This window comes from Stegastes partitus, unplaced genomic scaffold (genome assembly GCF_000690725.1).
Source record: "Stegastes partitus isolate 25-593 unplaced genomic scaffold, Stegastes_partitus-1.0.2 Scaffold841, whole genome shotgun sequence".
Taxonomy (NCBI): Eukaryota; Metazoa; Chordata; class Actinopteri; family Pomacentridae; genus Stegastes; species Stegastes partitus.
Window position 1 is genome coordinate 167003 of NW_007578572.1, and position 14866 is coordinate 181868.

The following is a 14866-nucleotide window of genomic DNA, read 5'->3' on the forward strand; positions in this document are numbered from 1 at the left end:
TTTTCAGTCAGAACATCAACTGATCAGCTTGTCCCTGCATGTTTGGTGTTTCTTCAGCACAGAAAAAAGCTCAAGCAGCACTTTCATTGGTTCAGAGGCGACACAGAAAGTGGACCAGAACCCTTAGAGTCCATAGTTATAGTTAAACCAGAATCTGTTCACCGTGCAGCAGAGCTACAGAACCACCTAGGGATGGTGTGAGACCGTATCACAAGCCTCCATGCTACTTGTTGGACTGCTGTATTTTTTCCAATACAGTGATCAATGGGACATGTCCGATTTCATACATGGTTGCTTCTTTGCTGTGATTCTAATTTCAGTTTGTTCCTCCCTGCTGCTGTTCCATTAAAAGGAAATCAATAGCAGCGACTGCACTGACTGTGCTGCTGTGTTCAGGCTGCAGACTGTGGATCCACGTTATTCACACCCAACACATATTGAACAAGAAGAAGAATCCGTGTTCGATATATTAATAAACTTAAGCCGTACGCAGTTCACAAACTGAAGCCACACGCCGTTTTCTTATACTGAATGTTATCCATTTATTACAGAAAATAACAGTTTCTTCCTACTAAAGATAGAAGACGAGGAGGATAAAACATGCAGCGACACGAGTCAGTCTGAAAAAACCATCAACACAGTCGAGTAAACACTGGCGAGAAACTTCTGCTCCTCCTCTCAGAGCCCATGTTTGGAGAAATGTCACTAAGTAAATGCCTTTTTGTTTTTTCAGGAGGTCTACTCTTACGGAAAACACCACAAAATGAGAACAAATCATCGTACAGTTTGTTGAAGTCAAAACTTTAACACTTTTAAGGACCACGGCGTCACTTCTGTGCACTTTAGCACCGACACTCATGTACTGGACAGAGCCGCCACCAGTCACCACGCTCTGCATCTCCCTCAATCATCCAGGAAGTCGCCAGCTCTCCTTTATACTATAAAAATCCTAAACTGCCTCAATCGCATGTTGCAGGATAATTACCACACAGTGATGTGACGGATTATCGATCAGAAGCACGTTTAAAACAGGTTCTTACTGAGAAATAAAGGGGCGCCTGTAGAAAAGCAGCTGGAAAATGCTGGGCAGCACAGTGACAAGTACACGATTAGTTATGAACGTGATAAAACACAGAAACACAGATCAGATTCGTCAACAGAGCGGATTCTCTCCTAAAATACTGAATGTGGGAAGGTTGTTTTTTTTTTTCCTTTTTTTTGTTGCAAAAATGGGTGCATAGGGTCTAGAAAACAAAATTTGTCAGTAACCGTATATAAAAAAGACAATATATTATTCCTGTCAGGCTACCACTGAACACAGAAACCGCCGTTTCATATTCCTACAGGGAAATATTACCAAAAACAATTTTATAAAACCAAGCCAAGGACCAGCATCGTTCTTAAAATGGAGCCGCGAAAAAACAAGCTTTCTACAAATGGTTCAGTGGACGTTACATTCATGTCAAACAAACAGATCTTTTCTTAACGATGAGCCGCTCGGGCCCGTACTGAGGGTTTGGATCGGGGGCAGGTTCTGCTTAGCGTCCTCCTGACTTGTGTCCGGCCCAGGACCGGGACCGAGAGCGCGAACGTGAGCGTGATCTCGACACCGACCGGGACCTGGAGCGGGAGGTGGACTGCACCCGCCTCACTTCCTCCTCGACGTAGTGGGAGGTCGACGGCGGGTTGACGGGCTCTCGCGGGGACGCCGATCTGGATCGCGATCTGGATCTTTCTCTGGACTCTCTCCGAGGCCTCTGCTTGTATCTGAAGACGCAAAGAGAGAAACAAACCGAAGCTCAACAAAGACATTCACTTTACATAAAATAAAGCACATTATATTTACAGAAGGGGTTCAATGCATTTTAATTTAATCCAAATTGTGCCAATTCACAACACAAGTCAGAAACAGGGTATTCCAATACCTGCTTTTAGGGAGAAACCAAAGAATCCAGATTCCCTTTGAACATGCACTTGGTGACGGTGGGGTCGGCAATTTTTCTGGAGCAAATTTTACAGCATACGTCCTAAAACGTTTACTTTTCGGACTAATCTATTTCTTTAAAGCAATGTAGGAACAAAATTAATTTATGAAACTATTTGTTGTCGCATCGAATCTGAGGTCACAAGTCGTTTTTTTACTGTAACTGAGGACTGACAGAGTAGGCTAGCAGAGTGTTTGTTGACCTTTTCGATTCGTCCTCTTACCTTCACCGTGTGTGTGAGGTCACACTAACCTTTAAACTTTAATCATTACTGAGTCCTAGTAAACGTTATTTCAAGACACTCACTCGAGGCGTTCAAGAAATATTGTAAGAAAACAGCAGTGTGAAACTTGAGCTGGTGCCAGGAGCCAGATTTTCCTGCTGGATGTCATCTATTTACCTACTATTTACATACAGCACATAAATCACCACCTGTGTCTTTAAACAACCTTCATGGACGCAGTAACATGCCGCCGGAAGAAACAGACTGTAGTTGTTGCCGGTCCCACTGGGACTCACAAACACTGTGTAAGCATGTGTGCAAAGTCTACCGAAGTCAATAACATCATGACAACATACATACACAAAAGAGCTTTGATTTACCACATTAGAGCAGGAGAGCTTCAAATATGTTCCCACTAAAGGCCATGAAGCTTTCACTTTTCTGTCACTCACTCTGCTGTGTTTTGTTAAAGATCGACTCGTCTGTCCGACAGCAGCGCTTAAAAGGTCAGAGTTGTCTATGTATCTGCACAAATATCACCCATAACATTTTCCCACAAGTCCCAAAAGTGGATAAAGCAAAAAAGTAAGAATAATATTTGTGTCGCATTTGTTTAACTTGATTCAGTTTTTCTTCAACGGGGCTCATAAACCTTTAAGCACCACTAAACAGAGCATCTAACTATGTGACACCTGCTCTAAATATAGCCCACTGTTAACTCCGACTAACACAGATGGTGTCGTGATCAAAGCTGTACCTTTCGTCCTCGCGGCTCCTGCTTCTTCCTCTTCCGTACACCCGTCCGCGAGACCTAAAAAAAATAAGAGAAACGCAAAAAGTTATTTCCCTTTTTCGTTTTAAAGAGCAAAACAACTGTGAGAAGCCGCTGAGATAAAAAAAACGCACTCTCGAGGGCTCTCTGATCGCCTGCGACGGCGATCGTAAGACGGGCTGCGTGATCGGTATCGCTCGTAGCTGCGGCTGCGTGATCGGCGGCGGCGGCGGCTGTCTCGGTCGTAATCGTCGTATCGGGAGGATCTGCCCCCCGGAGAACTCCTTTCCTTAGCTTTCATCTGATTCGGTGCTGTGGGAAAGAGAAGGTGATGAGAAAAGGGTTAACTTTCCTACAATGAGACTGTGCGAAATTTCCCCAATGAGCTGCTGACATAGAGCTGAAGAGTCCATTACAATATGTGGTCTGTGTAACATTTGACTTTATACAATGCAAACCATATTTTACAGTTCCCTCAGTTCTACAGGTGTAAATGCAGTGAACTTGTGTGGAGCTGTGAGACATGGGCGACCAATAGGATTTGTCTCAACGCCTCCTCCAGTTGGTCTGTCACAATTCATTACACAATCACAACTATTTGAGCTCATTTTTACATATTTGAATCGTTCACCTGTATAAAAACAGCTTGATAAAACCAACAGAAGTGTCATGTTTCAGTCACTACTTCCATGTTTGTCCACACATTCTTCCACAATAGTTGAATCACACCAATTGCATTTTGTTGAGCACTTGTTGACATTAACATCACTGACTTAGCAGCTGATCCTGCAGCAGATTTTGATTTTACACCAAAAGAAAAAGGAGAATCCAATAACTTGGACGAGACAGTTTGTTGGATTTGAAGGAAAAAGGCAACGCTTATACTGACGTTACACTAATGGAGCCATAAAATTGACAAACTCCTATTTCATGACTGTAACAGCTCTACTTCTGTATGGCACAGAGTCTTATCGACTTTCAGCATGCAGCAAAACAATATTTAACGACAAAACATTTGGCACTATGAACAAAAATAATTATACATCAGATACTTACTCTTTCTGTCGCCCTGCGCAAATTGGATTTCAATCTGCCGGCCACAAACCCACTTCCTGTCCAGGCTGTGAAGAGCATCTTCTGCATCGCGCACATCCTCAAACATGCTGAGTTGTTAAGGGTTTGGTTTGCTCTCATTTTTTGGTAAGGCCACACAAATTTACATAAATGTTTGCTGATTCAACAAACCGTTTCCTCTCATAATCTTGTAGGAATTTCACTTTTTAAGCTCCATCCATCAAATTAAAGAACTTCACATTTTCTTTTTTTGGCAGGACATTCATCAAACATTTAGTTTAATTTGTGAGGCCTGGTTTAAAAGCTAAAACACATATAAAATGCACTGTACATAATACTGAAAGACAAGTGAGAAAAAACAAACAACACACAAATAGACACTCAGTTGATTCTTGTAGAGATAAAAGATGAAGCAAGCTTTTCAAACACATCAACTAACTTTTCTGAGGGATCAGGACAATGAATATATAACAAATCAAACACATTAAAACTTGATTAAATTGTTTGGATCAAAGTTAAAAATGCCATCGACGTCACAGGGAAAAGCTGATTTTGGTGTCGTGTCAAATTTGTGGATTTGTCTTGGGAGGATACAAAATAATTCAGACTTGTTACCTTTGGCCATGCTTGACTTTGAACTTCATCTTGATCTTTACACTCTTTTATCGACTCCCAGAGAGACTTGGGTTTCCTGCTTGCTTTTTCCTCTTAAACCTCTTTTTCCTTTTCCCCATTCTTTGCCGCCATTTCCAAGCTTTGTCTCCGTTCCCTTTTCCTCTTCATGCTTTACTTTCTCTTTTCAATCTTTTCCCTCCCTCTGATCCTGCAGGTCTGTGTGTCACTTGTCTTTACAGCTACTCTACACGGGTCTTTGTAACTCTTTGTGGCCGGTTCCACAACTGGATGCTTTTACATTTTCTGAAGCAATAACAGAGAAATACGTGTGTTAGATATTCAATCAAATTATGTGGGAAAAAAATAAATGACATTTTTAAAAAAAGAACAAACAAACCAAAAAAAATAAAAAATCTTCTCTGCTGAAAGGAAATTAAAACGGTTTGTTAGCAGGAGCACACACAGTTAAAACTCATTGGGAAAGGATATTGAATGTATGCAAATCCTCTTGGTTGACGTGTATAGAAGTCAAGTGGGATGTAGACATCTACTATCGGCCCATAGCGGCCAAACTCACGCCGCAAATCCTCAGGCCTGAACACCGTAAATACAAGTATGACTCAACTGACCATCAGGGGCAAATCTACCTACATAATTAACCAGTGACAGCAGCTGGGAGAGCAGCTGCTGAGCAAAGCTAAAGGGACAGTTCAACCCAAAAAAAACATTGTTTTACATCTTACCTGGACAGCGATCCACCTGTTGTAAACCCCAACACAGAGAAGCTAGAAAACAGTCTGTATCCCAGCAGTGTTATTTGAAACCCATCTACAGAGCTGCAGAGTGTGAGGAGCTACTTGAGGCATCACTGGTTCCAAACATTGGATTGGCATTAAACTCCTAGTTTCATTAGTACATGCACGTATGCAGGAAACATAAAGGTAGATGTTAACTACGATTCCAATGGAGCATTTAGTTGAGACACATTCTATCTACAACTTAAAATTTTGTGTCCTGAGTGATCAATGGTAGACAACGACAAAGGGTCAAACACCTGAAAACATTAATAGTAGTTTAAATTATCTTGTTTTGTTTTCTGTTTTTTTTTAATTCGGATTCCATTTTGGACGAATTCAGCTGTATCCAGGTCGACTGGTTGATTGATTTGCTCTCATCCAAACAAATGGTACAACAAGGTCAAAAGCGCTACATAAATACACTTCTAAGATTATTTTGTTATTTTTGACTACCTGCGAATACCACTCTGTTTTCACAGCTTTGAACTGGAGACTGCTACGAGTGTTCTCCAAAAAGCACTCAGCCTCAGACAAAAACAAAACGGGGCCAAACTCCAATTCTGGCCCACAACTGTAAACCATAAAGGTGTATATCGCTGTAAACACAAACTCAAATGTTTGAAGCAATCATAGAAAAAAGGGAAGGAAAGCTTCGAGCCGGCTGCTGTTGCTCCAGGACAACGGGCCTGTCCACACAGCTCATTTGGCAGAAGCACCAAAACGTGGCTTTAAACTGTTGCACCTTACTCATTTGACTTCTAGAACTCATTTGAGCTTTTGTGGACTGTGACATCAGGCTTTATAGTATACAGAAATGCCCCAAAATGGAAATTGCGCCCCTGATTGTTACCCGGTGAGGCTATGAACTCTTTTAAAGTACCCTAACTTATTTAGAATTAACTGAATGTTTACTCTGAGGTGGCTCCAAACTAACCGACGATGTGAAACACGTTGTCGCTGTGGTGTGATAATGTAGAAAAAGCAGTTAACTCCCTCAATAAGTTCTTCTGTCGGATCACCAGCTGACATAGTTTTATTTTCAGAAATCATATGAATATGTGCAGCTGATCTGCTCTGACTCTGTTCTTACCATTTCGGTCTAAAATTAGGTTAGAATGATTTAGTATGCTGAAAGTACTAGCTTTTATGTTCATTTATAATTCATTCAGGCTAACAATGCAGCAGGTGGAGTGCACTCAGTGTGCTTTGGTGCATTTAGTTCACCTATAGATTACATGTCAATTTTTATTTCCTTGTGAACCAGGAGCGACCAAGGCGTTGAAGACTCGGTACTACTCCAGTCAACCAGGATATTCTTTGGTTGACTATAGCCCTAACTACAGGATCATATTTTGTTTTCAGGATTAACAACAAAGCCTTCTGAATTCTCTCCCGCTCGAACTGGACTCTTCTCCATGGCAACGGCAGTCGAGGCTTGTGGGTATTGCACACGACTGATTCAAACCACTCAGAAGCAGCTTCTCACACTTCACAACTCTACTGTGTATTTGGGTGAACTGTCCCTTTAAAATACACACACTTTATGTCAACATGCAATTCAGGTAAAACCCACTGGTGTAGGACTGACATACTATCAACAGACACATGATTGTTGCTCTATTAACATCAAATGTACAAGCAGAACCTTTCAGCAAACAACAACAAAGATTATATATATATATGTCTAAGGTTTTCAAGTTCCTGTGTCACCACGATGAGGAAAAAATACAATTAAGATCAACACTGTGTTAATTATACTGAGCAATAAATATGAACAATTTACATGGCGTAGTTTTACCTGTGTAATATTGTGGATTAAAATCCTACAAAAATCATATAAAATACTACTTAACTACATATTAAGGCTGAGATCCTACAGTGTTTTTAACGATGGAGAATAATGCAATGATGTAGCTAAGACCGTATGGTATTGGAATCTCATTTTGTACCTTTTAAGTATTTCTACTCAAAGATATTACTACTTCTACATAAGAAGGCCTGACTACTTCTTCCACATGATCATTTACTGTTAGCTGAATTTCACATCAGTTAGTAGCAGGACAACGCTGTCACAGTTCACCAACAGAACAACAATAACAGTAATTAAAGTTATTAGCAGTAAACCTAAATAATGGTTACGTTAGCTGGGTTAGATAAACATGATGCTCAACCGTAATTAAAAAACATTTTTCACGTTCTTACCTCCAAAATCACCAAAACATCAATTTAAGTATTGTTTTTGAATCTGCGTTAGTTAGCTAGCTAGCGGTGTTAGCTTTATTCAAAAACATGAAAACGTGCGCGGCTAAAGAGAGGCGTTAATGAAAACGGATAAGGAGGCGGATAAAGTCTATAAAGAGCCACATTATTATTACGGTTGTGATTGTAGTTTATATTTACGACTGAAATGTGTGGCTGCTGGTAAACATATTTCCCAACATTAGCCGAACCTGCACGTTGCTTTAACGTAACTTGAGGCTCCTCCGAGGAAGCTAACCTGAGCTGCTAAGCTAACTCGGCCAGCTGCCGTGAACATAGTTAGTTAGTAGAAGCTGCGTGGTTCTGGTTCAGACTCACCTGGACTCATCGGAGATGTTCCTGACAAACAAAGACGTGTTTGGAGGCCTCATGTATCTGGCCATAAAGTTACACACACTCAGAAGAAGAAAATTTGGGGGGGAGGAAAACCTGCAGAGGGAAAATATGCAGCGCATGCGCACTAAGAAGGCGCCTTCTGGTTCTTCTTCGCGTACAAATAAAGAGGAACGGGGGAAAAAAACTGCAGCGTCACCTGCAGTTTGAACACCACATATCAACCTGTGGCCTCCACTATAATAATAATAATAATAATAATAATAATAATAATAACAATAATAATAATAATAATAATTTAACTTAACAGCAGCCACAGTAAAAAAAAAATAACTATGATGAAAAACAACCTAACAAGACTAAAACATTGCACTGACTTGAGGAGGCCTCAACTCCTTATTTCTGATCCAAGTTGTGTAACATACACATCTCACATGACTATAAGCAGCAGTCAACCTGTAACTCTGAACACAGACGCATTTTATTTCTCTGAACAGGAATAAACATACCAGGAACTGATTATGAATAAAGAGTTAACAGTTGATCATGATATAAATACATGTCAACCTTAGAGCTTACAACTGCTTTTGCTTTCACAGATATATATCACTTCATTAATGATGGAAGCATATTGTTTTTTGTGGCCTTAATGCATGATCACAACAAATAAACAGATTGGGTGTAATTTTTAAATAATTTCGTTTTTGAGATTCAGCTCTATTTATAAAATACACAGTGCTGCAGCCCAGGATGCCCGGATACCTGTGCCCATAAGTAAATAAAACAAACACATGCTTATTCATTTGGTTATATATTTATGTATCTACCCTTTATTTATTATCATGTTATTTCCGGATGACCCCTTGTTTTAAGGCCAGCTGGTCTGATAGGACTCCACGAGCTTCTGGCTGCTGATCAGACTCGCTTGCTTTTGCTGATGAAGGTTACAGAACCCGCAGTGATGGTCTGGAAAATACAGAAAGAAAACATGGCTGATTCACTGCAAAAACACACCGATTCCCTCATCTTTGCAGCGCACTGACCAAGTTCTCAGGCTTCATGTTAGTCGAGAAACAAATCTAGAAAATAAAAAGTAAAGCTTTTCTTCATTTGGCACATAGTTATGACTTCAACACATTGTTGTATTGGAAAAGTGTTAAACACACAAAAAACAAAAATATTTTAAGGCTGGTTCACTTCCAAAACTCAGCAGTTCCCTCTCATCTATCCAGCAGGTTTTAATAGAAATAAAGCTGCTCACCTCGACCATGTCGTCTCCTTGGATCTCCCGGACAGACGTGAACTTGTCAGTCTCAGAAATCAGCTTCCCATTCTCCTCTCTGACGGTGCACTGACCAAGAACAGACAATACAGCTTTAGGAAGTAGTTCTCAAGCTTTTAATGAGCCAAAAATAAAAATCATACCTCTTGTGGATATTTTAAATACATTTTAGCGATAATAATAATAAAGTAATATGATATTCTAAGAGCCACTCACCCAAATTACAACTGAATAAAATGTACTAAAACAAGCATCATGACACATTTCCACATGGTTACAGCTGTAAATCATTCTGAATAACATAAATTCCAAGGTACACAGATTAGGAACCGCTGGCCCAGTGAAACTAAACTCAGTGTGATATTAATATGAAACATGAACTGAGCCTACAGTTTCTAATAATAAATATTCATAAAATGGTGCAATTACTGGGGAAAATCATTGACTACTGGACATGGCTAAGCTCCACAATGTGTCAAGATCCCAGCGACTTGTTCTTTTTCTACATGAATCAGATTTGAATGCATTAGACAACAACACATGGGGGAGAGCTGTGCACTGCTGTTTCCATCATTAACAACGTGGACTTTACTTTAAAGGTCCCATATGAGGAAAAATCCTTGTTTCTATCTTTTGTGGTTGTTTCAAATTTGGAGGTGTAAAATAAAAGCTGGTAAGCTCTGAAACCAATTTCTCCTGCCATTCCTCAAACCCCTACCAACTAGTTAACATCCCAGCTACATAACAGTAGTCCAGCTAGCAGGGAGCGTTTTCTTCCTGAAGGGGGCGGGAACAGCAGCAGCTGATTGGTTTTCAAAGCGTTCAGAACAGGACGACAAACCAGGAGTTTTACAGTCATGGTAAAATGAACCATGTTTGCAGTATTTTGAGCTGAAAACTGTGAAAACTACACTGAGACACTGATTAATTTGCTTAAAAGAGGCCGTATGGAACCTTTAAAATTCACAAAAACACGACTGCAGCCTGATTTGATTTCTGATTGGAGGCACTTTTTAAGGTTTTGGCTTCGTCAGCACACAAACCTCTGACATGCTCACTCTGTCTTAACATAAATGAAGCGCTTTGGAACAAGGTTCTTGGATTACCTTAAACTTCCTGCCGTCCAGAGCAGCCATCTCCGTCTCCTTCCCGAGAGTGAACGAGTGGACTTTGGTGCAGACAGGAGTTTTCATCGTGTAGGTGAAGTCGTTCCCATTCTGCTCGATCACTATCACCGGCTTCACCTCCTTACGCATTTTCACCATCATTTCAGGTGCACCTTGAAGGTATATTTAAATATATATATAATACACACAATGTATAGTATAAATATATGTTTTATCATGGACATACATATATATATATATTTCTTGTTCATTTTTAGTTATTGATGATGCCTCTATGTTGTTGCACTGCTTTGCTACTGTAAGACAGCAAATGTCTCCTCTGTGGGATAAATAAATGAATATCTTGCCTTACTTGTGCATGCAGAAGCAAATGCATTTCTTAGATATGAAAACATTCTCACCTATTACTTTGAGAAACTCTTCCAGGTTTTCCTCAGAATAAACTTTCCAGGTGCCGCTGAAGTCCATGTCTGCCTTCTGCGTCGTCTGCCGTGGATGCTCGCTGCTCTTGTTGTCAGTTTCATCACACTCTGCTGGTTGGCATGATGGGGACTTCAGACTCCCTGTTATTTCTTACTGGAAATTCCAGAGAGCCTTGATGGGCTGAGCTTTCTGTTGGTGCTCATTCACCGGCTGTGGTTTAACTTCTTTAAAGACTGCATATAATGATATCATGTGTTATCGTGGCCAGGCAGTTGTCCAGGTGATCTATAGAGCCTCTAAAAACTTTTTGTCCCCCTCGGACGTTTTCTCCTTTTATTGATTTTTGACACTGAATCATGGCCATTTTGACAAGACGTTACCAAAATGAAAAACAAAAAAGGCTCTTTAATGTCAAAGAAGAAAACAGACTTCTACAAAGTAATGTCAATTAATTAAAGACAAAAAAAACATAAAATAGGTGTTTGCATAAGTATTCCAGTTCTCTTGCAGACTTCATCAGGTTGTCCTCCAGGATTTCTCTACACTTCACTGCATTCATTTTGCTCTCAACCTTTACAAGGCCCACCATCATGCTTCACAGTGGGAATGGTGTGTTTGTGACGATATGCAGAGTTTAATAGTAACATAGCGTGTAGTCTGATGGACAGAACGCTCAATTTTGGTCTCATTAGATTAAAGAACCTTCTTCCAGTTGACTTCGGAGTCACCCACATGCCTTCCTGTGAACGCTCGTCCAGATTTAATGAGATTTTTTTCAACAGTGTCTTTCTCTTTGCCACTTTTGTGTAAAGTTTGGACTGGTAATAAACAGCCAACAGTTGTATGTCTCTACTAGCTGCTGACACTTGTAGCTCCTTCAGAGGAGTCATAGGTGTCTTGGTGGTCTCCCACACTAGTCTCTTTCTTGCTTGGTTTTCTTAAGACGACCTACCCTCAGCAGATTTTCTTCAACTTTTTGTCAATAATAGATTTAAGTGAACTCTAAGAGATATTCAGTGACTTGACAATTTTCATGTATCCTTCCCCTGACTTATACTTTCAAATATCCTTTTCACAGAGTTCTTGGAGTGTTCTTTTATCTTCACGGTGTGAAGGAAAAATTACTTTCCTGGTTTGGAGTTAATCTTTTAGAGAAGATATTGAACTGATTGACCTCTTTAGGTAAACGTAGTGCTTGTAGCAGATGTGTGCTCTGTAGCTCTTCTATACATTCTTGACTTCACATAAACCTCAATGTAGGAGGTTTATTTTTTGTTTTATAGTCAACTTGTAAATTAATTAATTTTCTGTAATTTAACAACACTTGTAGCTAAAATAATATTTCATATTGTCAATCCTTAATGTAAACACTATTTCTTTCAAATAACAGCAAAACATGTAAAATATTGATATTTTTGCGTATTTAAATACAGAAAAAAATTCACAAATTTTATGGTCAAATGTTTTTTAAAAATGCAGACTTTTTGATGTGGACAATATTTATCATTTTTATATCCATCCATCCATTATCTGTACACAACTTAATCCTCACTAGGGTCATGGGGGGCTGGAGTCTATCCCAGCTGACTCAGGGTGAAGGCAGGTTCACCTGGACAGGTAACCAGTCTATCACAGGGCCACACTTAGAGACAGACAACCAAGCACACTCACATTCACACCTACGGACAATTTAGAATCACCAATTAACCTCAACATGTTTTTGGACTGAGGGAGGAAGCTGGAGAACCCGGAGAGAACCCACACTTCATTTTTATATTTCCCTTACAAATTATTACTACTGTAGGGTCGTACCCTCAATATTTACTATAGTCAGGTGAAGTTGTATTTTAACATTTGAATTAGTCCAGTTAATTCACATCCTAGATACCATCATATAGACTTAACCGCAGTATTTAAACTTGTTAGGTCAACTGTTGTTGCTTTAAATGTGCTATATGTATAACACTGGTCTGATGTGACATTTAGGGCACCACTGATATAAATTCACCTCAATGTCATTACACACCAAGTTTTACACTCTCCACTCTTTTCTTTCTACCTTCTCCAAAATCCAACAACATCAGCAATGAGAAACCTTTATTTCCTTCATTTGATAAATATTCAGGACTTGAACACATTTTTATCTTTGCAAAATATAAAAAAATATCACAACTGGTAAACACACAAAAAGCCAAACATTTTAAGGCAAACACGTGCAGGCAGCTCAGTGGTGTGAAGTGCAGGCACGAATAGGCCGCTCAGTCTCTTTAACCTCCCCGTAAAGCATGCTCAGTTAGCAGAAACACACCAAAACACTGAAATGTAACACCCCGTTCACGCCGACAAAGTCAACAAAACGACGCTGAAAACACTGGAAGTTACGAAACGGTCGCGATATCAACAGAACACTGTGAAGCACTTTTTCTTGGCGTCTGTTGAGCCACGTTGCAGTCCCTGAGAAAACACCGATCGATCACGCAGCCAAGTTTGTAGAGAGAAACACAGTGATAAGCTTGTTCACAGACCTCGGTCAAACTATACTGGCAGTTTACTCTTTAAACAGGTTTAAAGGTGAAGTGTGCACGAATTAGTGGCATCTAGTGTCGATACTGGAAATCCAGAATTTAAAGAACGCTAAAGTCTTCCTCTACAGCCAGTGTTTCCAGTTAATCTGCAATTTGAAGCAAACTTTTGAAATGTCGCAAAAAAAAAAAGAAAAAAGAAAATGCATAGTGTTACCAGAAGGTGGCAGTATAGGCTACATTACGATAAAACCCCAAAGAAGAAGAAGAAAGGGACAAAGCTTAAAAAAAAAATGAATGGACGTCCTCAAAAACTGTTTTCAGTTCGGAAACTATTGCGATTATCCTTAAATGTCAACTTGTATTGGCCAAGAAACTTATTCGAAAAAGCCATTTCCAGTTTTCCTCAACTCTTTCCAACGCTGTACTTCAAAATACGCTTAAACATACACTGACCTAAACATGGCTGATGTTTGGTTTGTCCGTTCAAGGCTACTGTATAAACATGGCAGTGCAACATGGCCGACTGCTGTAGATGTAAAGCTGGTGACAAAAACCAGAGAAATTCTCATGTTCATGTGATTTAACCCTAGACAACACTAATTCCTAGTATTATATTCCATTTCTGCCAATACACCCCCTTAAATCCTACACATTTCACCTTTAACATCCTTGAATCCACCAGTTTTGTGTTTTCTGTTTTAACAGGACACTTTTATGTTTCACGTACAGCCCGAGCAAAGGAGTTTTGAGGCGGACATCAGTGTCAACAATGATATGGGCCAATACTGTTTGACATTAGCACATAAAACACTTATTGTGGTCTGTACACAGCAGCACATTTAAACAAAAGCCATGCTAGCAGCACTGTGAGGCGGTACTTTGGCACAGCTAAATGCTAACATGGGGATAGCAGTTTTAATGGTTACTATCCCTAAGCAGGTTTGGGTGCTAGCATTTGCTAAAAAGCCCCAAATGCAACATAGAGCAAAGGCTGGAATGTATTTAGCTTCACAGGAAGTCAGACTAATTGGTGTTTTGACCTGATGAGGATCACGTCACACACCTCAATCCATCCAGTCGCAGAGCTGAAACAATTATTCGTTTAATCATTTACTTTTCAACTATCTTGATCATCAATGAATCAGTTTGAGTAACTTAGAAGAAAGAGAGTCAAGATTCTCAGATACCAGCTTCCTAAATGTGAATGTTTTCCAGTTTCTAACATCTTTGGGTTGTGGAGAAAACCAGACGTCTGAGAATGTCGTCATCATCGACACTTTTCACTGTTTTCTGATCTTTTATGGACCAAACAACTAATCAATCAAGAATATAAGCAGAAGATTATTTATCTGTTGCAGCTCTTTTAAGTATTTCACGAGGCATTTCACTAAAGATACAACCTCAGTGTGGAGCCAGAGGTCAGGGGACCATTAAAGTCGGCAGGATTCATC

At 39.8% G+C, this 14866-nt stretch overlaps 2 protein-coding genes across 3 annotated transcripts; both read right to left on the minus strand.

Moving 5' to 3' along the window:
- Positions 1-517: 517 nt before the first annotated feature.
- srsf10b (serine and arginine rich splicing factor 10b) lies at positions 518-8196 on the minus strand. Of its 2 annotated transcripts, none has more exons than XM_008292888.1 (6): positions 8044-8196; positions 5159-5263; positions 4037-4140; positions 3115-3292; positions 2966-3019; positions 518-1767 (listed from the first exon to the last, which is right to left on the minus strand). In XM_008292888.1, exons 1-6 carry the CDS (start codon positions 8178-8180, stop codon positions 1539-1541), a joined length of 807 nt encoding a protein of 268 aa, XP_008291110.1. In that variant the 5' UTR covers positions 8181-8196; the 3' UTR covers positions 518-1538. The 2 variants fall into 2 exon arrangements, with proteins under 2 accessions (XP_008291110.1, XP_008291111.1); XM_008292889.1 differs by lacking the exon at positions 5159-5263 and adding an exon at positions 4670-4972 and having other exon boundaries at positions 4037-4143; positions 8044-8131.
- A 730-nt stretch (positions 8197-8926) lies between these two features.
- LOC103365464 (fatty acid-binding protein, liver-like) lies at positions 8927-10935 on the minus strand. The gene is made up of 4 exons (XM_008292908.1): positions 10869-10935; positions 10447-10619; positions 9256-9409; positions 8927-9024 (listed from the first exon to the last, which is right to left on the minus strand). Exons 1-4 carry the CDS (start codon positions 10933-10935, stop codon positions 8927-8929), a joined length of 492 nt encoding a protein of 163 aa, XP_008291130.1.
- Positions 10936-14866: the final 3931 nt, after the last annotated feature.